We start from the raw sequence: 25,622 nt of genomic DNA on the forward strand, positions 1-25,622 counted from the left end.
GCCCAGTAGCACCTTTAAGACTAACAAACTTTGTTGTAGCATAAGCTTTCGAGAAACACAGCTCTCTTCATCAGATGCAAAGCTGTGTTTCTTGAAAGCTTATGCCACAATAAAGTTTGTTAGTCTTAAAGGTGCTACTGGGCTTTTTACTGTTTTGCAGCAACAGACTAATGTGGCTAACTCCTCCGGATCTATGGTAGGGGAGATAATTCTTCGAACCATTTCTCTCTCATTGACTTTGGCAGACTGAGGGAGAGGTTCACACGCGGCCTTCTCTCAAAGCTCTGAAGGGCAGCCTGTCATGCCAGCCAAGTGTTCGAGCAAAGAGGGCAGAGGGAAGAGGTGCCACCCTGCCATTCATAAGCTCCTCCTTCTCTTTTAGTGGCCTACCTCACACTATTCCATGTGATCTTCGTGTTCTTTGTCTGGACCTACTGGAAGTCTGTCTTTACTCCCCCTCAACAGCCGGACAAAAAGGTAACCCCCCACCCCACCCCCATCTGGGGATGCCGGAAGGGCCAAGGGTCACACCGCTCTTTGGGCCTCGTGCTTCTTCTTCTTCTTCTTCTTCTTCTTCTTTTTAAACATTTTTATTGCTTTTCTAAACTACACACCTATAGGGTTTGGGGATGGGAACAAACTAAAACTACAAGTAGCGAGAGATCGTTAATACAATTGTTTAAAGTAAGGATAATTCCCTATTGTCAAAGTAGTAATACATGAGAGTTAATACAATAGTTATATAGAAGATTGAGCGAGTGTTCACAAACAAATTTGGTTAGAGTGTATGCTTCTTAGTTCAAGATTATTAGTTCCTGATCATTATCAGACCATTAGAGTTTCATTATTTTGCTTATTTCCTTCCTCTCCGTCTCTTTTCAAAGTCCTTTTTATTTTTAGGGGGCTTAGGAGCTGTAGCCCCTAGTCCTGCTTCAGAATCTAAGGATTCAGCCGACGAAGAGTTGGTAGAACTTTCCTCAGTTTTATCTTTTTCTGCATCCTTGTTGCCCTCCAGTTTCTCAGATCCATCTTTATCTTGTTGTTGGTGCTCAAGAAATTTTTTCACTTTGAAGACAGAGTCATTTTTTTCTTTTTTCTGCCTCATGCTTCTTGACCTGGCAGTCCCTGCCCCTGCCCTCGTGCAGTGAACAGACCCATTGGGTGGAGGTCCCAGGGGAGCCGCCAGGCTGTCGCAGGGAGGAAATGCACGGGGCGAACTGGAGCGCATGCGGGGGCCGGGCACACAGGCCCTCGGAGAGAGAGAGAGAGAGAGAGAGAGAGAGAGAGAGAGAGAGAGAGAGAGAGAGAGAGAGAGCGAGCTGGGAGCAGGACTCCTGGAGCCTGCCGGGCGGAGGGGACAAAGCTTCCTCCCTCTGGTGCCTCCCCCAGGGACGCTGGGCTCTCCTCTGAGGCCTGGGCACACACCCCTTGCCCACTCGCTGCTGCTGGCCGGGTGCCATCCCACGCTGGCTGCACCCCCTCCTTGCCGCCAGGGGTCCCAGCAGAGTGCTGCCTGCTTTGTTGAAGGGGCCCAGAGGCCGCCTGCAGCCGACCAGCCGCTGACCTTGTCTCTCTTCCTGGTCTAGGACTGCCCCCTTCTGGTTCACCGCTGATCACTCTAAAAAAAAATGGGAGGCGGGGGTGGCATTTTTCTTGGTCCTTTGCTCCCGTGCACCTTACTAATCCCAGCTCCCAGCAAAAAGGCGGCTTCTTTGTGATCTCCAAAGATTCCCCAGAGGGAAGGGTCTCACAGTTCTGGTTTACGGTCTGCTGCCCTTGCGAAATGCCACGTGTTGGTGTATGGGCAACCCCCGGTGGCAGTTGCACAAACACAGTGTGGATCCCCTCATTTGAAATTGATGTGATTTCTCTCAGGTCTTCTGCCTTGTCTTCAAGGGCAGGCAAGGGGGTTGGTTATGAAAAGATAAGAAGATGAGCCTGCTGGCCAAGTGCCCCACCCTCTCACACTGGGGCTGCCCCACTCCCTCCCCTCCCCCCTGGGCCCTGGCTTTGCTGCACGTCACCCCCTTGTAGTGAAAGAACGCCACTCAGTCTCTCTGAATGCCGACTTGCTTATCTCAGAAGCAAAAACCCATCCAAGACAAAGTGAAAACCTGTCTTGCGGAGGCCATGGGCTTGGACTGCGGCCTTTCCAACCAATGGTGAACTGCCCGTGTGCTGCCGCTGCCCTTTCCCCCATGGAGTACCTGACTGGTTCTCTTCTGCTTCCAGTTCCAAATGTCCTACTCAGACAAAGAGCGGTATGAGAACGAAGAGAGGCCTGAAGCCCAGCGGCAGATCCTCATGGAAATGGCCCGGAAACTGCCAGTCTACACGAGAACAGTGAATGGAGGTCAGTTTGCTGAGGTCTGCCAGATCCGTCTGCCTGAGTGGTGCCTACTGGCAGCCTCACCTCGTGTGCGAAGCCTGAAGGGCTGTGAGCAGATGTGGGTCTCAAGAACGTTCCAGCTGAAGGCAAAAGATTAGCTGGAAAGGATCTCCTTCCTAACTTCCTTCCCCAGCCTTCTTGGTGGACTAAAAATATCCCACAGATGTTCCTTGCTTTGTGTGTATCTTACCTGCACCTCTGCCTGTTCTGGACTCTGGGAACGTGGATTGTGTCTCAGCTCTGGGCAGTGCAGCTAGACCAGGGGTCCCCCCCCCCATGGGCACCACTGGAATTCTGGTGGGTCCAACCACCACAGAATGGCTCCCTCCAGAGGCAGAACCAACCACAGGATGTCAGGGACTGAGATCGAGTATCACTCTGGCAGTAACTCTTCAGCATTTCAGGCAGAAGCTTTGCTTTGGGTGGGATGCCTTTTCAAATGAAATCACTGTTGAAAAATATTTGCTGCAGACGCCTCCAGTCACACAACGGAGAGCCTGGTGCTATGGTGGCTCCTTCTGCCAATGCTGCTGTTAAAAAATCTGCACAGCCAACCAGATCTCCTGGGAGCAATCAGAAGCATTGCTGGGCTGAAGCCCCACCTGCCCCCCCACCCGCTTGCTGGGCGCCAGGAGATGTGTCAGCAGGCACCTTGGTGCTGGGGTGGCTGGGTCCTGCCAAGACCCCAGTGGGGGGCCTTACTGGAGGGGGCAGGGACATCCCCAATGTGATGACATTGTGCAGAAGTGACGTCATCACGTTGGGGACCAGTGCCCCCCCCACACTTCTTGCCAAAAGCCTTTAAAAGGTCCCCTTAAATGCTGGTGGGAAGAAGTGGGTGGAGGCCACCTGTGCCTGCACTCCAAGCCACGAATTCGCAGATTGGAGTGCAGGGCGCACACAGCCACCCTTCTTCCCCCCTCGCTCCTGCAAGATTTAAAGGGCCCTCTGGCGGATCGGGGGGCACATGTTCCTGCTGGTCAGTTGGAGACCCCTTTAAATCTTGCAGTAGGGGTGGCCAGGTGGTCGCTGGCGGTGGGAAGGAGCCCTCAAAATCTGGGGAACCCTCGCGTAAACCAGGGGCCCAGCAAGCCTACTTCGTGCCCACGGGCACCCCGTTGGGGATCCCTGGCCTAGACGACGCAAGGAAGGAGGTCTGGATCTGGGCTGTGGGGGGTGTTAAATTCTCCCCTCGGAAGTTGCTGTTCGCATCCCAAGAGGTATGCAGGATCGAGCCCTGCGATTTGAGCCAGGGACTGCCCAGCTTAACGGCCGCCTTTTTGTGCTCCTCCTCAGCCATCCGATTCTGTGACCGATGCCAGCTGATCAAACCCGACCGCTGCCACCACTGTTCCGTTTGTGCCACGTGAGTACCTGGAGCGATTGCTGGCTCCGGCCTGGTCTGCACGAGCCACAGAGAACGGGTGCCGACAGCTGAGGCAGGAAACTCACACATCAGTGCAGAGGTCCCCGGCCCTTCCGAGCCTCCGGGCGCCTTAGGGATTCTGGCAGGGCGGTGGGCACAGCCACAAAATGGCTGGTACATCTTGCCTTCAGTCATACCATGAAGATATCGTGTTGTTGTGGTGGCAGCTGCTGCCAAAGCAGCATTTTCAAAAATCTGCACAGCCAATCAAATCTCTACCGGCCCATAGCCCCACCTACGTTCGAAAAATGGGGGGGTGCCCAGAAAAGGTGTCAGCAGGTGCCACAGCACCGACGGGCACCACGCTGGCGACCACTGCGGCCGTGAGTGGGTGGGGCTAGAGCCTTTCTCCCTCGGGTGTCAATCCTTTACTCACAGGGAGAATATGGAGGGTGCTTACAAATGCCACCCATTGTGTACGTCTTGCAGTCTCACACTGCAGCGGTCCCCTTTATTATATCATCGTTGTGATACTTTTGTTAGAACTCAGTCAAAGGCACCCAACAGTCAGCTAGCTTTCAAGTGACCCTGTCCTCTTCCCTGAGCTAGATGCTGAATAGAAAGCAGGAGAGGAAGAGGCAAAGGTGTTGTTCATCCAGGGCCCAGGGGTCCACATAGGAGCATCAGGGAATTTCCTGTAGACAAACAGTGCAATCCTAAACAGAGCTACGCCTTTCTTTGAAGATTTTTCATATCTCATAAATCAAAGTTTAGGGTAGATGTCACCGTTTTTAGCGTTTTTAATTGTTTTGAACATTGTTAGCAATGGAATAACATATACAACAATAAAACTTACAAACATAACTAACTTTTCAAACTAACCTAAGAACAATTCTCAATAAAGTGAGAATGGGGAGCGGTGGCACAGAGGATTTATCCTCTGGTTAGTAACATTTGAGCTGAACAGTACGGCTGTCAGTTCTAGACCCGTGTTGGTGTGAGCTACCAGCCTTGTCCCTAGCTCGCCGTCCACCCAGCGGTTTGAAAGCTTCGGCGAGTAGATAAAATGGGTACCACTCCTTAGAGAGGGTGGGTACACCAAAAAAAACCCTGGTGGGGGAGGTGTTAGCCGGCGACCGGAATGCTCAGCTTGCAAGATTGAAAGCCTAAGAAAAAATCTCTTCGACTCCGAGAAGCCTGTAATGGGCTATTCCGGCCAGGCGGTGGCAGTGCGGTGCTGCAAGACCTGGAGAAGCTGACGTCATCTAGCCAAGCCGAAGTGAATATGCCGACGGAACACGTCTGACCCTGCAGCTGAACAAACCCTCGCTGACTGTGAATGTGTGTGATTTAAAAGATATATGTTGTCCTCCCTTACCCCCATAAATCATTGTTAGTCCCGCGTGAATGAGTAACTGTAAATCGCTCAGAGCCAGCAAGCCCTGCAGGATTGAGCGATTAATAAATTGAAAGATTATTATTATTTTTATTCATTATTATTATTATTATTATTATTATTATTATTATTATTATTATTATTATTATTATTATTATTATTATTTTCATTTCTATACCATCCATAGCTGAAGCTCTCTGGGAGGTTTACAACGAGTAGAAACAATAAAATGCAATAGATCAAAACATTAAGAATTTCAAATTAATTTAAGATAACATAAAGACATTGAAAACAATGGGCCTAACCCAAAAAGGCCTGACTGACTAAGAGAGGGTCAGGCTAGTGAGATGCCTAATAGACAACTCACTGGTGGATTACCTTGGGGGAGATAGAGAACTCTCTCTCCCACCTTCCCTAATAGTTAAAATATAGTAATATTAAAAACCATTTGTTGAGCGTAAAAGTCAGAGTGTTGACAATGAAATGGTCCTAGAGAAGATTAAGAGCTCCTTTGAAGAGTGGGGGAAATTGCTACCATATGGCTCCTGGAGGTGTTATTTCCATCATGAAAATTAGCTGAAGTTACCCTTGTAGTCTTGTGGATCTGCTGTAAAAATCAATGCAAAACGGGACGGCCGTTTCTAAGCGCATCGACTTCAACCGATTTAGTTGGGTGTAACGCCCTGATGCCTCCTGCCTTGGAAACCCTACAGGGCCGCCCTACGTTGGCTGCGACTGGACAGTGCTTTACACGCATACAATCTTACTTAGAATTGTGCTGAAAGTTAGTCTGTGCTGCGTGCAAAAGAACTCTGGTTGTACCAAAGCCTAGTGAGGGGAAAGGGCTGCTGTTACCCTGGAAAATACTCATGACAAGAATTCTTCGGATCTGTCTCTAGCCCTCACTGGTCAAGCCGAGTGCAGAACAGAGGAGTCCTGTCTGCTTCAGAAGGCACACCCAGTGAGGGGTCAGATGTGCTTGTTCATGAGGCACCTGCACATAAGCCCGCTTGCACCGGCCTCCCTCGCTGGGCTTGCACACGCACACACACACACAGAGCAGAGCAGACACACAGAGAACTTCATAAAGAATGCCGTGTGTTGTGTCCCTTGTTCAAAGCACTTTTCTCACGGATACACTCATGCAAGGTAGACCAGGATTATCGTGCCCCTGTTACAGAAGGGGACGTGAGGCTGAGAGAGGTGGGGGAGGGGCCGAAGGGGGCTTGCCTACAACCATCCAGTCAGAGAGGAGGTTAGGCCCCAACCCTGGCTCACACACTGAACCGTGGTATGGGCTTCAGGTCTCCCTGAAGAAAGAACAACTGGTCATTCTCTTCACTGCCCTCTCTTCTCTTTGCACAGGTGTGTTTTGAAGATGGACCATCACTGCCCCTGGTGAGTAGATGCTGGCTGGTTTGGCTTTTCATTAGGGACGGCTCCCGACCCCTCTCTGGCCTTTCAGTTCATCCCTGGGTAGCTGCAGATGTCTTCTCGGAATGTCCTTGTTTATGAAGTCGTTCTAAAGAGCATACGGGACAGAGAACTATGCTATTTATTTATTTAATTTACCATCCTACTCTTCCTACATAGTTTGAAATTCAGACTTTGGGTCCAGGTTTCAGAAGCTCCTTGGCTAATGTGCCTACAGATACCTGGAGTAGCTCTGGGTTGGTACGTGAGTGTGAGCTAATGTGCCTTACAGGTACCTGGAGTAGCTCTGGGTTGGTACGTGAGTGTGAGCTGCGTCAGTACTTGGCCTCTCCATGCTCTCAATGCATATTTGGTGGGCAGCTTTCAATCTCATTCATGGAAATACTGACTTGGTGGGCTTCCGACAAAGCGCCAGCTGAGTGGAGAATGTGGGGTGGACACCAATGTTCCCTCTTAAGCTTCTGAGCAGAAATCATACTTTGTGAGCTACTGGCATTAAGGTTGTGAGCGAGTGATTTGGCTGCTGCATAAATTAGTTCGCTCTGGAGCCACCCCTTCCTGAGCTCAGGCAAAAATGTGTGAGCCGGAGGCTAAAAGACTGTGAGCCGGGCTCACACTCACTCAGCTGAGAAGACACTGGTGGATTTCTCAGACCCTGGCGCTCTCCTTCCCAAAGCAGGAGGGACGACTGGGAAGAGACTGGTAACCACAGGCTGGACTGCCAGACCTGATCATTTTCAGGTGGGGAATGGAGGTTCAGGAGCTGAATTGTTTGCAGCTGCCCTGCCGCCCCACTGACCGTGGCTCTTGACTCCGGAAGTTGCAGTTTGCATCCCTGGTGCTGCTGCCACACAAACACAGGGTAGGGGGCAGCCATGGACACATACAGCATGTTGCATACCCCTCCTTTGCCTCTGCATGATCCTCCCATGAGCCCCTGCAGCACTCAGGCGTCGTTGGAGGGGCGGGGCTTTGTAATCCGCTCGATCAGTTTCAGTGACTTTGGAAGGAAGGGAAGTAAAAGTCACCAAAGTTTTTGTTCTAAATCCAAAGGCATTGGAGAGGGAAAGCACACAGCCTATGAGTCCAGTGGCACCGTTAAGACCAACAAGATTTTATTCTGGGTCTAAGCTTTCGTGCAGAATTAAACTTTCGTCCAGAATTAAACTTTGTTGGTCTTAAACTTTGTGCAAGTGGAAAATGTATCCAGATGTGCTACATTGCAGAGAGAGACCTCCTGGAATAGCTGAGCGACAGCTGCATTTCTCTGGGTCCCCCAGCCTTGGCCGTGTTCTTCACGCACTTCACATGAGAGGCTGGGAATGCCCTAAGTCGCCTAACTCTAAATATATTCACTTAGTGGAACTTTCCTCCGAGGACAGCCTGTCTGGTTTCCTGATGTTTAGGATCGTAGCCAAAACCAAACATGGGAAAATTAGAACTGGGTGACATTTCATCCAGACACATTCTGTGCAAGTCTTGAACATATTCCCGTTTTTTGGTGTGAAATCGTTATTCCAGATGTGTCCAATGGCTGCTCGATACCAACAAAGCAACATCTCATGGCTGAGCACTCTGCAGTCCGGAGGGGATTTAAACCCCAGGAGGGAATTCTGGCCACGGCTGGTGTTGTCTTTCAGAGCTTTTCTCTTAATGGGCACATGACTATTGGACTGGTCTCTTGCACGGGACTGGAGTGCCAAAGTGAACATGCTTTCTAGGGGCGGTGGACAGAACCAATTGTGCCAGCCAATTGTGTCCTGTATCTCCACAAGGACATTGCAGAACTGGGGAGATGATTCGGGGGCCGGAGCACCTTCCCTAGAAGGAAAGGCAGTTTAGAGAAGAGACGACTGAGGGGGGACATGATAGAGGTTTACAAAGTTATGCATGGGGTGGAGAGAGTGGAGAAGGGGAACGTTTTATGCCTCTCCCAAAATACTAGAACTCAATGAAGCTTATGGGCAGTAGTTTCAGGACAGACAAGAGGAGATACTACTTTACACAGAGAGTGATTGAAATGTGGGATTTGCTGTTGCAGGATGGAGTGATGGCCACAGGATGGAAGAAACAACTTTCAAAGGGGATTAGATAGATTCATGGAGAATAAGTCTGTCAGTGGCTACTAGCCATGGTAGCTGAGGGGAACCACCACATGCAGAGGCAGCAAGGGGGGGTAGGCAGGCAAGCCTCTGCATCCCAGAGCCAGGAGGCCACATCAGAGGAAGGCCTCGGCCTCCATGCCCTGTTGTCCCTCCAGAGGAACTGGTTGGTCACCGTGTGAGATGGGATGCTGAACGAGACAGAACACTGTTCTAATCCAGCAGGGCTCTTCTGAGATCACCCATGTGCTGGTCTTTGTTTTCACTTGGATTTGGATTTATACAGAACAGTTCTCAGTTCTGCTATTCTTATCCTTTGCTCTGTAGGGTGAACAACTGCATTGGATTCTCCAATTACAAGTTCTTTCTACTATTTTTAGCATATTCTCTGTTGTACTGCATGTACATCGCTGCTACTGTCTTCAAGTATTTCATCAAGTTTTGGACGGTAGGTTTTGGATTCTGGGCACTCATATCCCACACCCTTGAAACACAAAAGCAACAGGCAGAGCGTGTTCTTTGCATGCAGCTCTCGGATGCCATCCCTGGCAACCCACTGACCATGCCGGGCCCCTGGGAAATCCCTGCTCGTCAGAACAGAAAACACAGGGCAGTTGGGCCTTGAAAGCAGAAAATCTCAGGGAATTGGAGGCTTTGGCCAATTTTTTAAAAGATGGAGACTTAGTTTTGTACTGAAAAACAAGTTTGTTCCCACAAGTGAGCATCCCTTATATTCACGGCGGAGCATATGAAGCTGCCTCGCCCTGAACCAGGCTGGCCCTGGCCCTCCAGACCTGGGCTGCCTGTGGGGAAATGCAGGTTCTCCTGGGAGGTCAGCAGGGAGCAAAGCCTCCACCTGGCATTTGACCAGGTTTCCCCCCTCCTTTCTCTGGGCAGAAAACAGGCTGGGAAGGAGGAAGTCTGTCCATGGCTTTCCATGCTCAACTCTTAAGAAATGCTAATGGGTCGAGCTAGAGATAATGGGATGGCGAAGCATTTCACTTCTCTCCCTCCCCAGGCAGGGAACAGAGTTTGGAGGACTTTGGGCTAGAACAACTCCAGGGATAATCTCCAGGAAGGAGCTGGAGGAAACACGTCTCTGGGCCGGCCTGACCAGGTCAAGTGGGAGGGGGAAGCAGAGGTGATAAAACCTCCTGGCAACAGGGAGGGGCTCTCTTTCTTTGGGATGCTGCATTCAGGAGGACTCTGAGCTGCAGTCTGCAGGCAGGCAGCCATTGACCATGTGCTTGCCTACAAAAGGAGGGATTTTCAAGGTAATGTTTTGTAGGGATTTGTAACTTCCTAAGCTTAAGGAGTAGGCTTACCAAGGTCCGGCGGGGGAATTGTATTTCCTGGCAGGATCCTTGCCGCGGGGACGACTGCACGCGCTGCACCTGCCGTCGCCAGGATGTGACGCTCCGTGTCACTCTGGCAACGGGGCTGTTTGGCGTCCCGTTGCCAGAGCGACGCGGAGCGTCACATCCTGGCGACGGCGGGTGCAGCGCGTGCAGCCATCCCCGCGGCAAGGATCCTGCCAGGAAATACAATTCCCCCACCGGACCTTGGTAAGCCTATTAAGGAGCCTGTCCTATTTTAAACATCAATTGGGCACGTGTAGTGAGAAGGACAGAGGATTTGTGTTTGTGACCAAGTTCTTTTGTATTCCTTTCTCAGTCTGGTGCTGTGATAAAAGTATGCTTTTCTTTTTAATAAGTACTTCATAACTTTTGATGCTGGACGTGGTTCTCTGTACCACATAGGCCTCCACCATCTCGAATTTGCTATTTTAAAAGGAGTGCCAGGAGGGGGGAAGGCAGGCAGTTGGCAAGTGGCCATTTCCCCCAGGGGCACACAAGGCAGTAATCTGTCCCTGTGGGGCCCAGGCGCTGGGCAGCGGGAAACACAGAGGCAAGGCCTCAGAACTTGGAAAGGAAGCCGGGAGTCCAGTCTCTCCCAGCGGGCAGTTCCTTGCAAAAAGGGCAGCTGGTGGTGTTGGGCTACCCAAGAGTGGAAGGCCCTCCAGGGAGTTGGGAACCCCTAGGTGGAAAAGGGCCTGCAGGCCGGAGCAGGCCTGTTCTGCCACACTGCCTGTTCGGGCTCTTTGTCTCTTCCCCAGTTGTGCAAGACCTGTCATAATCTGTCCAGAGAAGTGTCATGCCTTGATGTGGTCTGGGTTTGTGTTTACCCGTCTTGCTTTCCTTCCTAGGGGGAGCTGACCAACGGCCGCTCCAAGTTCCACGTCCTTTTCCTGCTTTTTGTGGCCATCATGTTTTTTGTCAGCCTCCTTTTCCTCTTTGGCTACCATTGTTGGCTTGTAAGCCAGAACAGATCTACGTTGGGTAAGACGTCCCCCATACCCTACAGGGTTACCTGGTGGGGGTGGAAGGAGTGCTTCTTTGGTAAGCTTCAAAGAGCCAGCCAATGTACTGTGTGCAGGCACACATTACGGATACAAAGCGGAATGGATTTGGCTGCTGCCTTTAGATGCCCACTCACTAGGTGTGGCAGCCGTGGTTCCCATACTGGGAAGAGAGAGTCCAAACTCATGTGGACTACTGTGGATGCTGTGGTCAGCCACCACACAGGTGACACACCTTCTAGTGTAATGTAGAGGACGGAGCGGTGAACTTGACTATGGAGTCTTGGGTTCAGATTTTTGCTCCGCTGTGGGAGCTGCAGTCGAGAGGGGTCTAAGCCTGTTTAAGCTTGAAGGGTTGTTTGTGAGAAGTAGCCTCAAGCTGCCCACCACTGCTGCAAAAAAATGAAAGGCAGCTTTCCCCCAGCTAGCTATAATGCCATAATACAGACAGGGGATCTCACAGAATCTCCTTCAGAGTGGTGTGGTGGTTCAGTGCTGGACCCAGCTCTGGGAGCCCCGAGTTCAAGTCCTCACCCAGCCATGACAGTCAAGTGTCAGACATTCTCTTTCTCTCTCTCTGCCTCCCCCCCCCCACTCTCCCTGAATCATGTGCCTGTCGAAGTAAAAGCAGGACAGAGGTGGCACACAATAAGTAATCCCCGTGTGTGTTTGTGTGCAGAAGCTTTCTCGGCTCCTGTGTTCCAGAATGGCCCTGATAAGAATGGATTCAACCTGGGCTTTGTAAAGAATCTCCAGCAGGTGTTTGGAGAGGAAAGAAGCCTCTGGCTCCTACCTGTTGCCTCCAGGTAAGATAAGAGGAAACCGCCGGCAGGTCGTGGAATGTCCCGTCAGTCTTCAGTCACTGGGCTGATCCGGTGGCACCACGGCCATTTTCTTTGTGTGGCTGTCAAGCGTCTTCTTCAAACTGGAGAGAAGTAATCTGATTCAGCTGATTCGGGCTGGCTGCCTCTGCCCGAATTCCCTCCTTGTCCTGATCCTGGGCCTACAGCTGAGCAGCCTGTAGGCCCCAAGGAAGCCTCTCTCCCGCTGGGAGGCTTGAAGCCTCGCCAGGATTTCCCCTCCCGGCCTACCTTTCCCCCGGGCACCCTTTGAGCCATGTGATTGGACTGGGGTGAAATTGGGGGGAAGAGGAAGGCCAGTCATCACCAAGGAGGCAGGGCCTTGAGAGAAACAATCTAAGGTCCCTCTGAAGAGCCGGGGGGGGGGGAGGAGCTGCTGCCAGCAGGAGGGGACCCCTCGCCTGAGGAGGGTTAGGGCTGGACCTGGGAAGGGAAGGGAAGCCGCCATTGCCTGCTCTGGGGCTGAAGGGGGTGGGAGGGAAGGATAGGGTGTGTGGGGCTGCCTGGCCACCAACATAGGATGGGGGGTCGGGTTGCCAGATCCAGGCTGGGGAACCCCTGGAGATTTGGGGGTGGAGCCTGGGGAGGGGCCTCCGCAGGGTCCAATGCCACAGAGCCCACCCATTTTCTCCAGGGGAGCTGATCTCTGTAGTCTGGAGATGAGCTGTAATTCCAGGGGATCCCCAGGCCCCACCTGGAGGCTGGCATCCCTGAGACGGAGAGGTCCATTTTAGACAAAGCTCCATGTGGTCCCTCGTCCCCGCAGTACTCCTTCTAGACCAGTGTTGAAAGCTGCTCTGGCATCTTTCTTTGGGAAAAGAAGAAACATGTGCCGCATATCATTTATAGTGTCACCTCCTCCAGGAGTGTGGGGCCTCACGTGGGCCTTGGCCCTAGTATGTGTGGAGCCCCCCCCCGTGGCCTCAAGGGGCTGCTGTTCTGCCCAGTGCTCAGGGATGGGGGGGGGAGTACAGACGGAACGCGTCACCCATGGAGCAAGAAGCTCTCCTTTTCCCCTGGAATGAAGTCCGCTCCCTTTGTCTCCACAGTCAGGGTGATGGACACTTCTTCCCGACCAGGACCTTGAGCGAAGCTCGGAATCCACTGCTGGCGAATGAGGAGCAGTGGGAAGAAGACGGGCTGGACGACGACAGCCATGGTCAGGAAGTTGTGTGTGCACGGAAATTTAATCCCTGATATATACAGTGTAGAAGGGGAACCCCGCTAGGCTGTTGCAGAAAAGGGGGGGGGGAAATGAATATTGTAGCCACTGAAACACAGGCTGCAGTCACACCGGCAGTTCTGTCACGACATGCCAGTGTTACCTTTGTGGGTTTTAAGGGCCTGATCAGACAATGGTGTCTGCCTCCGGTGGGCCAGTCGTGAGCAGCCCATCCCGCTCTGCTTTAGAACCGGAGTATTCAGGCACCAGGGAAAGTCTGGCAGTAAGGGGCAGGAGCGCTTCCACTCGGTTTTTCCAACATCTGAACTCTCCTGCAGCAAAAGCAACCCAGAAGGGATGCCTAAACTTGCAAATCCGTTTCTGCCACTGTTTTTTTTTTTTTTTTGTAGTTTCTGCCTAATTGGGCAATGAGCGCATATGCACATCCATCCGCCTGCATTTAAATAAAACCCACCCTTACAGCTCATCCCATGGTTGAAGCGCAACAGTAATGTGGATGCTCCTCTGCCGGACGGCTGCGTGGGTAACCTGCCACAGGGTGTGCGGTCTGGATGAAATGTTCCGCTACACTTTAAGCCAGGGCGACTTGTGGCGCCACCATCTTGCGCCGAGCCGCCAGTGTGACTGCAGCCGCAAACTTGTTTGTAAGGAATGTTTGAGTTCAGTGGCACCTTTAAGACCAACAAAGTTTAATTCTGGGTGTAAGTTTTTGTGTTCATGCACACTTCTTCAGATGCATGCACAATGACAGCTTATACCCAGAATTAAACTTTGTTGGTCTTAAAGATGCTGCTGGACTCAGACTTTGTTCTGTTGCTTCAGACCAACACGGCTTTTGAAGGCGAGGGCCAATGAGGACGATCAGCACACACACACACACACACAACACACACACACACACATATATATAATCTCCCTTATATATAATTGAATAAGATGCAGAGTCACGCAGAGGAGAGAAAATGCACACCAACAGTGTTTCGATGGCTGAACTGTCCGTCAAAACCTTCCCCGGCTTCCATTGGCCCTGTCGCCTACGTCCCACCTCAGACGCAGCTTCACGCAGCAGAGAGAAAATGCACACCAAACGGTCTTTGGAAGCTTCCCCACCTTCCATTGGCTGTGTCGCCCAGCTGCCGTTCAAGGCTACTGCCCTGCCATGGGCTGGGAGGTGGGAGCCGAGCCCTGTCTGAGGACGCGCTGGCAATGCGCCCCACGCCGCGGCCGGATTTCCCTCCCCCACCCCACTTCGCCAACCCGCCCGGGAAGCCGGACAGACGGAGGAGGCTTTCTTAGCTTCCCCCACCCACGTCGCTTCTCTCTCCCACCTGGGGAGCTGGATGGACGGGAGGATCTTCTGCGGCCCCTCCTGCCTCCCCCCCTTCTTTCTTCCTCTCTGTCTCTTCCTTGCTTTCCCCAGCTTTCTTTCCCCACCCACCCACTCACCCACCCTACGAGAGAGAGAGAGAGAGAGAGAGAGCGCAGAATGATGTAATTGGATTTCCCTCCTCTCCTTTGCTGCCTCTGGCCACCAGCTTCCCTGCCCACTCACCCCCCTTCAGCCAACCATTCTTTATTTTTTTATTTATTTTATATTTATTTATTTATTCAGGTATTTCTACCCCGCCCTACCCCGCAAGCGGGCTCAGGGCGGCTTACAAAGGCATAAGCACATACATACAAATTTTTAAAATTTGGCCTCATGAGACTTGTTTAAATCTCCAAACAAACGATAAACCCCAAACATCCCACTCCAGTGGAGACAGACCTGGACCTTCCCAGCAGAACCATCTTTGTTTGGTGACACCCTGGACCTCGTCCCCACCTAAACTCTGCTGCCACATACGAATGTGAACGGAGGGTAAACTAACCTTACACGGCCGTTCCCTCTTTTCTTTTCGGAATATTTTTATTAGTTTATATACAGAAAGGGGGGAAGGGGAAAGGAAGGAAGAAATGAAAAATGCAGAACGATTTAAAAATTCAAGTCTAGCATTCTGCAGGCATCTCTTCTCATTACAATTCCACAACTCCTTCCTCTGTCATTCTTATGCCCGTTTTTGGCGCCTCTCCACAACAGCCGCAGACTTTCTCCCTTAGTTTTTAAAACTTCGTTTGTGCTCCTGCCTGTCTCCCCAGCGGGGTCCCAGAGCAGCTCACGTCGGTCTCCTTGCCTGCTTTATCTTCACAACAATCCTGTGAGGTGGCTTAAGAGGAGAGCATGTGACTGAAGGCCATTGGGAAGATCCGTGGCAGTCAGCAAAAGCTTCCTTCGCAGCCGGGCTGCGCCTCCTTTGGGTTGTCTGTCTGAGCAGCTGGCCAAGACGGGTGCTTCTCCTCCTTGTCTTGGCCGGGGGTGGAGCTCACAGAGGGGCTGGGGGCCAGGTGGTCTGAGAGCAGGAGCGTCTTCTGTCCTCATGCCAACCACTGAAGTCCATTCTTGGCTTGCAAAAGGGAGAGTGCCGGTCCACAATGGGGAGGGGACAGAGGATGGGATTATCCGGGCAGTCAGGCCCAACACGGCCACCCCTCCCCTCCGGATCCAGTGGGCACGATCAGACGTGAACATCTGGCTCCTGTGCCCAGTCCACACCTCGCGCTAAAATGGCTCCCATGCAGATTAAATAGCCGCCAGCAAATTCTGGTGGTGTCACGGGCTGGGCTTGGGCTGAGAGGCGGGAGTCACGTCCAGTCCGAGGTCGTTGCCAGGAGAGTCAGAGCGAGAGCCAAATCGGGAGTCCAAAAGAGGGGTTGTCCGAAGCAGGGGTCGGGGAGCCAGGAATCCAAGCCAGAGTGGGGACAGGAGCCAAAGGAGGATGCGAGGCACGCACTGAGGCGACTCGTTGCTTCCACGGGAGCTCAATGCCGAGTGGGAGCTATATAGGCCTCCACCCGGGCTTCCTATGGTGGCGGCGCTGCTCCTGCTAATACTCAGGACTTGGCGCTCGCCTTCCCTGCCGGCGTGCATCTCGATGGTGGGTGGCTAAGTCTCTATGGAGCCGCTCCCTTAGCTGAACCACCCACAGAGGTGAGTCAGGTGGGCTCCCCAATTGCACCTGTGCCTCCTCGGCTGCTGCAGGACCAGGTGTGGGGTTTTCAGGCACTGGTGGAGTCAGAAGGGCCAGCTGCTGGCTCTGGCAATGCTGGTGCGTCTGGCTGTGGTGCCAACTCGGGCGGGGGACTCAGTGCTGTTGCCGCCGCCCCTGACAGGTGGTTACCTTGGCGAGGTGCCTCCATGGCAGGTTTCCAGGCGTCTGATTGCCCGGGTGCACCATGGAAACGCATGAGCGGTGTGATTGTTCTACTCCGTTTCCGGCGCATCCTTCCCCCCCCTAACCCCACTCCAACGTGCACTCCATAGAACACCTCCAGGAGTGCGTGTGCACTTGTCTGCTTCTGCTCACCCACAGCGGGACTCAGGGACAAAAACAACCAACCCAGCCATGGGTCCGTGGTTGTGGTGCAGTAGCGATGTGAATGGTCAGCCACGGGCCCGCGGCACTATGATGCCAGCTTAGGGGAAGCTGTGTGGTCCATGCAAATTGCCCTAAACTCAAGCTGTTTATTCAGAGCCAATATACCGCCGCAGCAAACGGCTCGTGTGACCACGCCTCTAGGATGACGTTTTCCTGATGTGCCCGTCAGGTTTCTGAAACGGCATTTTGTGACCGTCTGTGGGAAGCGACGGTGGGTGACACCATTGCTCTGCCTGCCCTTCCAGGTTGCCACCGGGGTTCCTCTCTTGCCATAGAAATGGAGACGTAGCACGACTGGAAGACATATGATGAAAAACCTCACACACTCAGGTAAGAGTCTGATCTTCCAACTAGAGGAAAACCTTACTCCGTGATAGCCCAAGTAGAAGGCTTTGGATCAGCACCCGTTCCCTGAGCTTCAGCTTGCCTACCAGTCCCTCGAGAGGGGGGGGGTACGCTCTCAGTCCCCGGCCGTAGGCACCCAGCCACTGGTGAAGGGTGTGAAGGAGACAGTCTCGGGGGAGCTGATGGAGCGTCCTATAAGCCTTCCTGACGAGCAGAACTAGAGATGTTGGCTATATGTCAGACTCAGGACAACCCGGGGGAAAGCCCAAAAGGGGTGACATGATCGAGGTTTATAAGATTATGCCTGGGATAGAGCAGGTCGAGAAAGAAGTACTTTTCTCCCTTTCTCACAATACAAGAACTCCTTGTGGGCACTCCATGAAATTGCTGAGCGGTCGGGTTAGAACGGATAAAAGGAAGTACTTCTTCACCCAAAGAGTGATTAACACATGGAATTCACTGCCACAGGAAGTGGCAGCGGCTACAAGCATGGATGACTTCAAAAGGGAATTAGATAAGCATATGGAGCAGAGGTCCATCAGTGGCTATTAGCCACAAGGTATAGATAGGGACTCTGGGGCAAGTGATGCTCTGTCATCTTGGTGCTTGGGGGGTTCAACAGTGGGAGGGCTTCTAATGTCCTGGCCCCACTGGTGGACCTCCTGATGGCACCTAGTATTTCTGGCCACTGTGTGACACAGAGTGTTGGACGGGATGGGCCTTTGGCCTGATCCAACATTGGCGTCTCTTATGTTCTTATGTTAAAATGTCTGGCCAAGAGGCCATCCAGACGGATGCTCCTCAGGACACTCCAGCACAGGCCGAGGTGGAAGGACTTCTTGAGGACTTCCCCCAAGATGGCCCTCGCTGGTGGGAAGCAACGATTTCTTTCTCCCTCCCTCACTTTGATCCGCAGTTTCCTGCAAACGGAACCTTCCTCTCATGAGGACTGATTTTGTACATCGATGCCCCGCCTCCCTTCTGTCGTGACCCTCCAGGCCGTGCACGGAGGGGCCCCAGGTGGGCCCCACCCGGATGCAGACCTGCCTGCCAAGTTCTGTCACTTATTCTATTTAAAATATTTATGAGCTGCCTTCATCCTTGTGGAGCTCAAGGGGGCTTGCAAACAGAGATAAAACCCATAGGAGAAAATTCATTAAAAACATAAAACCAAGATTAACAATCACTATGCAGGACTCCTACTAATAAAACCGTCCTCAGCAGCCTCTGAAAGAGTGAAAGTGAGGGGGAGGGCAAGGCGTGCCTCCCTGGGGCGGCTGTTCCTCGTCCCAGTGGGGGGGGGGCTCTTTCTGGGCATGTCTCACACTGATTCACTGCCCCAGGGAGCCTCCTGTGCTAACTCTGCCAGGTCTAAACAGCAGGCCAGGGGCTAGCAACGTCCACAGTAGCAGACACAATTTCTGCCAGAGCTAGTCAGAGAGGTGAATGCCCGGCTGCCACCAAGCGCCACAGCCCCACGTCTGTTCTCTCTGTCACCCCTCTGGAGGCACATAGTCCACCTCCTCCTGGGATGTCTCCCTGTCAAAGCTCCTGGGCCTTCCAAGGGAAGTGGGGCAGGGAAACTCTGAATGCTACCATGTCACAAATGTGCTCCAAGAGAGTAGGGACCACGTCATGGCTTCCTGTTGTGTCCATCGCTTTGTTCCATCCTGAGGAGGAGGCTGTTGGTCTCCGAGCCAGTCAGGGCCTCTTTTCCTCCACACTCCCGTCCTCAATGATGGGCGTATTTATACGGCTCCAAATCATGGGGAAAGCTGCCATCTGGACACGCCAAACAGGCCTCAGGGATCTTGGTGCTTGTGGTTTGGACAGCACTACACCAGTTTGGTGTAGTGGTTAAGTGGGCGGACTCTAATCTGGGAGAACTGGGTTTGATCCCCCACTCCTCCATATGCAGCTGCTGGTGTGACCTTGAGCAAGCCACAGTTCTGTCAGAGCTGTTCTTGAAAGAGCAGTTCTCGAAAGAGCTCTCTCAGCCCCACCTACCTACAGGCAATGCTCCCTCTAAGCTGTGGAGTCTTGTGAGCAGGAATTCTACTTTGTGAGCTACTGGCATTAAAGTTGTGAGTGAGCGATTTGGTCACTGCATAAATTAGGTGTGGCGGCACTGCTGTTGTTAGATCTGTCGGCCGCGTTCGATACAGTCGACCATCAGCTGCTGACCCACCGCCTCGCCGACGTGGGGTTTCTGGGGCTTGCCCTTCAATGGTTTGCCTCTTTCCTACAAGGTTGGGGACAAAGGGTGGCAGTCGGGGACCAGCGATCCCATAGGTACCCCCTTGATTGTGGGGTGCCACAGGGAGCGGTGTTGTCCCCAATGCTATTTAACATTTATATGCGCCTCCTTGCCCAGATTGCCCGGAGTTATGGGCTTGGGTGCCATCAATATGCAGATGACACCCAGCTCTATCTGATGCTGGGTGGCCGATCGGGCTCGAGTCCCGAGGACATTCCACCGGGCGTTGGAGGCCGTGGCTGGTTGGCTCCGGCTGAGCCGATTGAAACTAAACCTGGCAAAGACAGAGGTCCTGGGCCTGAGTCGGATCGGCGTGGGGTTAGGGCTCCCTCTCCCGACCTTCGACGGGGCGCCTTTGGTGCCAGCGTCTAGCGTGAGGAGTTTGGGGGTGCTCCGGGACTCCTCTTTAACAATGGAGGCCCAGGTGGCAGCCACTGTCAAGTCAGCCTTTTACCATATTCAGTTGGCGTGGCAGTTGGTCCCCTACCTTGACCGAGAAGACCTGGCCACAGTGATCCATGCGACGGTCACCTCGAGGCTAGACTATTGTAACGCTCTCTACATGGGGCTGCCTTTGTCGCAGATCCGGAGGCTGCAGCTGGTGCAGAATGCTGCAGCCAGGCTGCTGATGGGTCTTTCTCGCAGGGACCATATTCAGCCTGTGCTGAAAGCGCTGCACTGGCTGCCGATAGCGTACCGGATCCGCTTCAAAGTGCTGGTTCTTACCTATAAAGCCCTATATGGCCAGGGTCCAGCCTACCTGAGGGACCGCCTTGCCCCACATGTTCCCCCAAGAGCACTACGGTCGGGGACCCAAAATTTGTTGGTCATCCCAGGTCCCAAGGAGGTGAAACTAGCTGTGACCAGGGCCAGGGCTTTTTCGGTGGCGGCTCCTACCTGGTGGAACGAGCTCCCCGGGCGTTAAGGCTTCTTAAAGGAGGCATCAACGAGGCCTGAGGAAGAATCTGGAAATCGTAGAAGATCTGTGTTCATCGGCACTGGACACGTACTTCATGGGAGTATCATCTGGAACGGTGGAGTTACCATCTCGGACTTGGGACATTAGTAATGGATCCTAATGGAGTGGTTTTAATGTTGAATGTTTTATTATGTTTTTATATGTTTTTACCTTTGGCATGGCTGTTGTCCTGCCCTTGTTAGTCGCCCTGAGCCCACTGGGGAGGGCGGGATATAAATGTGAAAAATAAATAAATAAAATAAAATAGTTTGCTCTGGAGCCATCCTGAGCGAAGACAAAAATGAGTGAGCTGGAGGCTAAACAACTGTGAGCTAGCTCACACTAACTCAGCTTAGAGGGAACACTGCTCACAGGGTGTCTGTTGTGGGGAGGGGAAGGGAAGGAGATTGTAAGCCACTCTGAGACTCCTTCAGGTAGTGAAGGGTGGGACATACATCCAGTCTCCTCTTCTTCATCTTGACACCAGTCCCAAGAGTTAGGCCAAAACTGAAGCAACAAAGTTCACAGATCTTGGTCAGTCTGTGAAAAGTAAATGCCAGGCACATGCAGCCAGAACTGGGATCGGGGCTCTGGGGAAAGGGAAGCGGGGATTTAATGATTCAGCCTCCACTCAGTTTCATGAATTGAATCTACATTTGCCCTGCTGTTATTACTGTTTTAAAGGAAAACAAGACAAGGCAAACAAGGCATAGGGGTGCTACATAAACTCCTAGTTTCTCCAGATCAAATTAAGTCCTCAAGGCCAAATGAACGGCATCCAAGGGTATTAAAAGAACTTGCTGATGTAATTTCAGAGCCTCTGTCCATTATTTTAAAGAATTCTTGGAGAACAGATGAGGTACCAGAAGATGGGAGGCAGGCAAATGTCGTCCCCGTCTTCAAGAAGGGGGGAAAGGAGGGTCCAGGTGACTCCTGACCTGTCAGCTTGACGTCTCTACCTGGGAAGGTTTTAGAACAAGTTAGGAACCTAGAAAGTTGAGCAGCTAAAACACAGAACAAAATACATCTATTTATTGAAAAGTGCACAGCAACTGCACATTAAAAACAACATTCACAGAATGCAAATAAAAACAAGGATTCCCTCCACTTTTGGTTGACACAGTGGCACATACTGTGAACAGAGTCACAGCCAAAAGCAAAATGGTGACACAAAGTTATCATCTCTGAGGAGTTCAAGGTGGGCCGTGTTGGTCTGAAGCAATAGAACAAAGTTGGAGTCCAGTCAGGCACCTTTAAGACCAACAAAGTTTTATTCAAGGTGTGAACTTTCGTCTGCGCGCACACTTCGTCAGATGATGAAATGGAATTACAGAACATAGTTGTATATATTGGGGTGGCTTGTTAAATTAGCATGCAAAATAGTGAGGACACATTTTTTTAACAGATCAAAAGAATGACAACCAGGAACTAAGTTTGTCATTCTTTTGACAGGCTTCTTCAGGAGGTGGTGGGCTCTCCTTCTGTGGGGTTTTTAAACAGAGACATCTGACAGCAATGCTGATTCTGTGAAATTAGGCTGATCATGAGAAGGCCCATAGAATTGGATACCCTGGTCCAATCTTTTTGAAATTTGGAGGGTTTTTTGAGGAGAGGCACCAGCAGCTATGCTGAAAATTTAATGCCTCTACCTCAACCCCCTCCCCAGCCCCAGATACCCCCATATCAATTCTCCATTGTAGCCTATGGGGCCCATCGACTATAATGATCCTCATAGGCTATAATGGAGCAAGAAAAAAAAATATTTTTTTGCACACCCCAACCTTTACCTTTATTATGCTTTTCCTTGAGTCACAGGAAAAGTGGGATATCAATATTTAATTAAATTAGTAGTTTGGGAAGATTGATAACATTTCAGCAACTTCCCGTTTGTTAGGTTAGGCAGGGTTCTGACAGTGATTGTTCCACCTCTGTTATATTTAGCCTGTAAATCTGCCATATTTCACTTAAAAAACACACACAACCGAAAGTGGACTGCAAGACCCCCGCCCCTGCCGCCCCTGTTTTCTAAGGCTCAGTGCAGGGTGACAGTCAGAGGCCACGTCTACCAATATAGTGGAAAGGTGTAAGTAGACCTCCGGAGGCCAGGTCTACCAATATAGTGCAAAAGGAAGGGTAAACCTGTTTATTGATTTATCTGCTTATTATTTTCCATTTATATCCCGCCCTTCCTGTGTAGACAGGCCTCTCCAGAGGCCTGATCTATCCCCAGAGAGGACAACATTTTCTGTAATGAAATTTGGCTTGATTTTGTGTTCTCTTATAATGTTTAAATTATTCTTAAAATATAGTTTAAATATAGTTTAAAATAATTCATTCTGAGATTTTTACAAGGTTATGGAAATCATCTTCTAAAAAACTAATTTAAGCAATAGTCAAATGTAGACTCCCTCACAACTTTAATGCTGCTAGGTTTTTTCGCTCATGAGGTAGAATTTGTGCTCACAACCCGGTGGAGATTAGAAGGGACATTGGCCCAGGGATCCTGGAGGTTTTTTCCTCCCTCTGGGCACAAAGCAGGGGCCACTGGGGGAATGGGAGGTAGTTGTGAATTCCCTGCGTGGTGCAGGGGGCTGATGACCCCTGAGGTCTCTTCTAGCTCTGTTTGCAAGTTTTGAAAGAGCACATCCTCTTCCCCCTAGCATCACGGGGAACCTGCTTTCAACTAGCGAGTGACAGTTAAAGAACTGAATTCCCTCCTTGCTTCCTGCCCATCACCATTCTGAATCACAGCTGTCCAAACGCCCAGGGCTGGATCCAGCCAGTATGATTCCCGCCTTACTACAGTTCCCCCCTCCTGGCCTATATGGCTGTTGTCCACACAGGCCCCGTGTTCCCCAGCAAAGACCTTGTGGGTGGTCAAAGGAAACACTTCTACCTCCTTTCACCAGCAGGGAAGCTGGCTGGATCCAACCCACGTTGGAGATCCGCCGTCTTTGCCACATATGTTTTGGCCCTTAGAGGAGAATGTGATTTTACTTGCAATCAGACATATTCTTATGCCTCTCCCCCCCCCCCTTTTGAATTACAGTTTCCTCTCATCAGCTGCTTCCTATGATGGACTCTTGGGGTAGGAAAGCACAGGAAGGAGGCAAATGGATTTTCAGGACAAGAAGGCATAACCACCAGCTGCTCCTCCCAGCTCTCCAAGGTGGCTCCCTTGGTCACGATTCCAGGAGTTCCTGAGGGTTCCTGATTTCCCACATGGCAGCTTGCGAGTGATGAATGCCATTCATGACCGCTTCCTCATCTGTGTCTTAATGCAAAGCAAGTGAACACTCTTTGTGCAAATGCATCCCTAAATGCCACAACGACAGCTATCTCATCTCGCCGGAGTGGGGATGGCTCTACAGCAAGAAGCGGTTTTGCCCGTGGATAGTCAACGGGAGAGGCTTCCCTGTTAGGAATCATGTTTGCCAAACCAGGCGTGATGGTTAGAAAAGCCTGGGTGTGCCCCGGACCCGCTGGCTGTACATAACATGACAGAGCAGTCTCTAACTCTGAGGGACTCCGGCATTTTCTGTCTTGAAATGCATCCTCCTTGGGGTAGGGGAAAGGTGGCCGGAGCTCCAGTCCTCACAGCAGGTGTCTGTAGTTTTTAAATCTATTAACCCCACCCCCCACCCCCCAAAAAACCAACAACCCCAGAGCAACATTCTGGAGTGGGATTATCTGCCTTGGAACTGCCAAGTAGCAGCCTATTTGCTGTCTGGGCTGTACCAGTACCAAGGGTCACACTATGAAAGGCCCCTCCCCCCACTCGTGGTCAGGGCGGAAAGAGCCGTCATTGCAGCTGACCTCTGGCAACCCTGTAGGGTTGTTGAGACAAGAGACTCACAGGGGTGGTTTGCCCTTGCCTGCCTCTGCGCGGTGACCCTGGACGTCCTTGGCGGTCTCCCATCCAACTACCAACTAGAGCCAACCCTGCTTAGCTTCTGAGATCTGACGAGATCGGGCTGTCCCGGGGCACCTGCATATGAATACTCCTGCATATTTAAAAAAAAAAAACAAACCTCGCACATTGCGAAGAAGGCTAGAACCTTTCTCCTGGATATCTAGTTCTGTACTGGGAAGGTTATTTTTGTTTTGTATGAAGGAACATCCCCTCATAGGAGCCCCTCTGGGAATTGTGCTAGTATATCGCAGACCTTCGAGTACTCTTGTACCACGAGCAGTGGTGCAGCAAATCTGTGCACATCTCCTTTTTAAAAAATAAATCAAGCCTCTCCCTCTAAAACGTTAGCAGCCCTGTGATTAGGCATGCTGGAACTTACAAGGCCTTTTCCTTTTGCCTGGGTTGCAGCACACTCAAATCTTAGGGACCCATTTGATGCTGAAAAGTCTGCCAAATAAGACTCTGTCCTGAAAGATGCCTCCATTGTGACGGTCTCATTAACGGGAGGGCAGAAACCATACGCTGGAAGTACATTGCTGCTGGGGATCATGGTATTAGCATCTGATCAACTTTGTACTGCTCTCAGCTAGAGATGGATTTGTCAAAACTCTGCTCTTCAATAGCTGGGGTTTGTTTATTATCTTAATACCTCCATACCGAGAAGTCAACTTTCAGGAGCGGGGAGACGTGAAGGCCCGAGCGACTTCCTCGTGCCATTTCTTTCAGTGGGTTGTTCCAGCGTGCTGCTCCCACTTCTGGGTTTTCAAGCCCAGCGCCTCTGGAAGGGTTCAGTTTCAACTGAAGCCACCTGATATTTTTGTCTATGGCAGAAACCAATACTGGGGTTCAGCAAACCACAGGACGTTAATGGTGCTGAAATCCCACCGCAACCGTTGTGCTTCAACTTACAACTGCATGTGTGCATAAGCCTTTTTTATTCCAGTGGGACTTGCCTTTGCTTCACTTTCTTTGCGGGGGGGGGGGGAGTGCGGCACATGCGCCTTGTTGATCTTGGGATGCCTGTCGAGACCTTGTTGCCGGGTGTCCTCTGTGTGATGCCGTGCAGGCCATAGAAGGGCTGCTCACACTCCTCCAGCAGTGAGGACTAACTGTGGTGTCAGGAAGACAGATCTGTTACTGTTATTACTAAACGGTGCATTTTGCCTCCTTTTAAGTGACTGAAGACTGTCATTCGTTTTCCTTTACCGTGCCAACACTTCCTTCCCTGCCGTTGGTCCTCATCTTGTCAAGCATTAAAAGGCAGGAAAGTAAAAGTAACTCCTAGAAAATAGTTTCACATCACTATTTTTCTAACATTAAAAATAATGGATTTGGACTCAGGTCTGGCTCAGACCGTGTAGAGCCTGTGCGTGGCACCAACTGGGTGGGTTGTCGTGATGTCTGTGAACAGGCGCCCGAGTCCCTTGATGCATGCAGGCTCGTGTGCGGATGTGATGGCCAGTGGGTGGACAGCAGGCTGCTTGGAGGGGTGGGGCTGGCAGGATAGGATGGTCACAATCCCCCACCACCCACAGGTCTTCACCGTGGGGGCCCCAGGGGAGCAGAGCCACAATGCTGCTACCT

At 51.5% G+C, this 25,622-nt stretch overlaps 1 protein-coding gene across 1 annotated transcript in view; it reads left to right on the top strand.

Moving 5' to 3' along the window:
- The window catches only part of ZDHHC15 (zinc finger, DHHC-type containing 15), a gene marked incomplete at its 5' end in the record, with an annotated part of 37,916 nt that extends 13,911 nt beyond the window's left edge, over nt 1-24,005 (top strand). The window contains 10 exons of the mRNA XM_015406983.1: nt 383-477; nt 2,233-2,353; nt 3,686-3,755; nt 6,517-6,549; nt 9,015-9,135; nt 10,894-11,026; nt 11,726-11,852; nt 12,956-13,065; nt 16,811-16,895; nt 23,175-24,005. Coding sequence (XP_015262469.1) covers nt 383-477; nt 2,233-2,353; nt 3,686-3,755; nt 6,517-6,549; nt 9,015-9,135; nt 10,894-11,026; nt 11,726-11,852; nt 12,956-13,065; nt 16,811-16,854 — 854 coding nt within the window. The remainder of the gene's footprint in view (nt 1-382; nt 478-2,232; nt 2,354-3,685; nt 3,756-6,516; nt 6,550-9,014; nt 9,136-10,893; nt 11,027-11,725; nt 11,853-12,955; nt 13,066-16,810; nt 16,896-23,174) is intronic.
- Between the last annotated feature and the right edge of the window lie 1,617 nt (nt 24,006-25,622).

Source organism: Gekko japonicus, unplaced genomic scaffold (genome assembly GCF_001447785.1).
Source record: "Gekko japonicus isolate JY-2015 unplaced genomic scaffold, Gekko_japonicus_V1.1 scaffold1713, whole genome shotgun sequence".
Lineage (NCBI taxonomy): Eukaryota > Metazoa > Chordata > Lepidosauria > Squamata > Gekkonidae > Gekko > Gekko japonicus.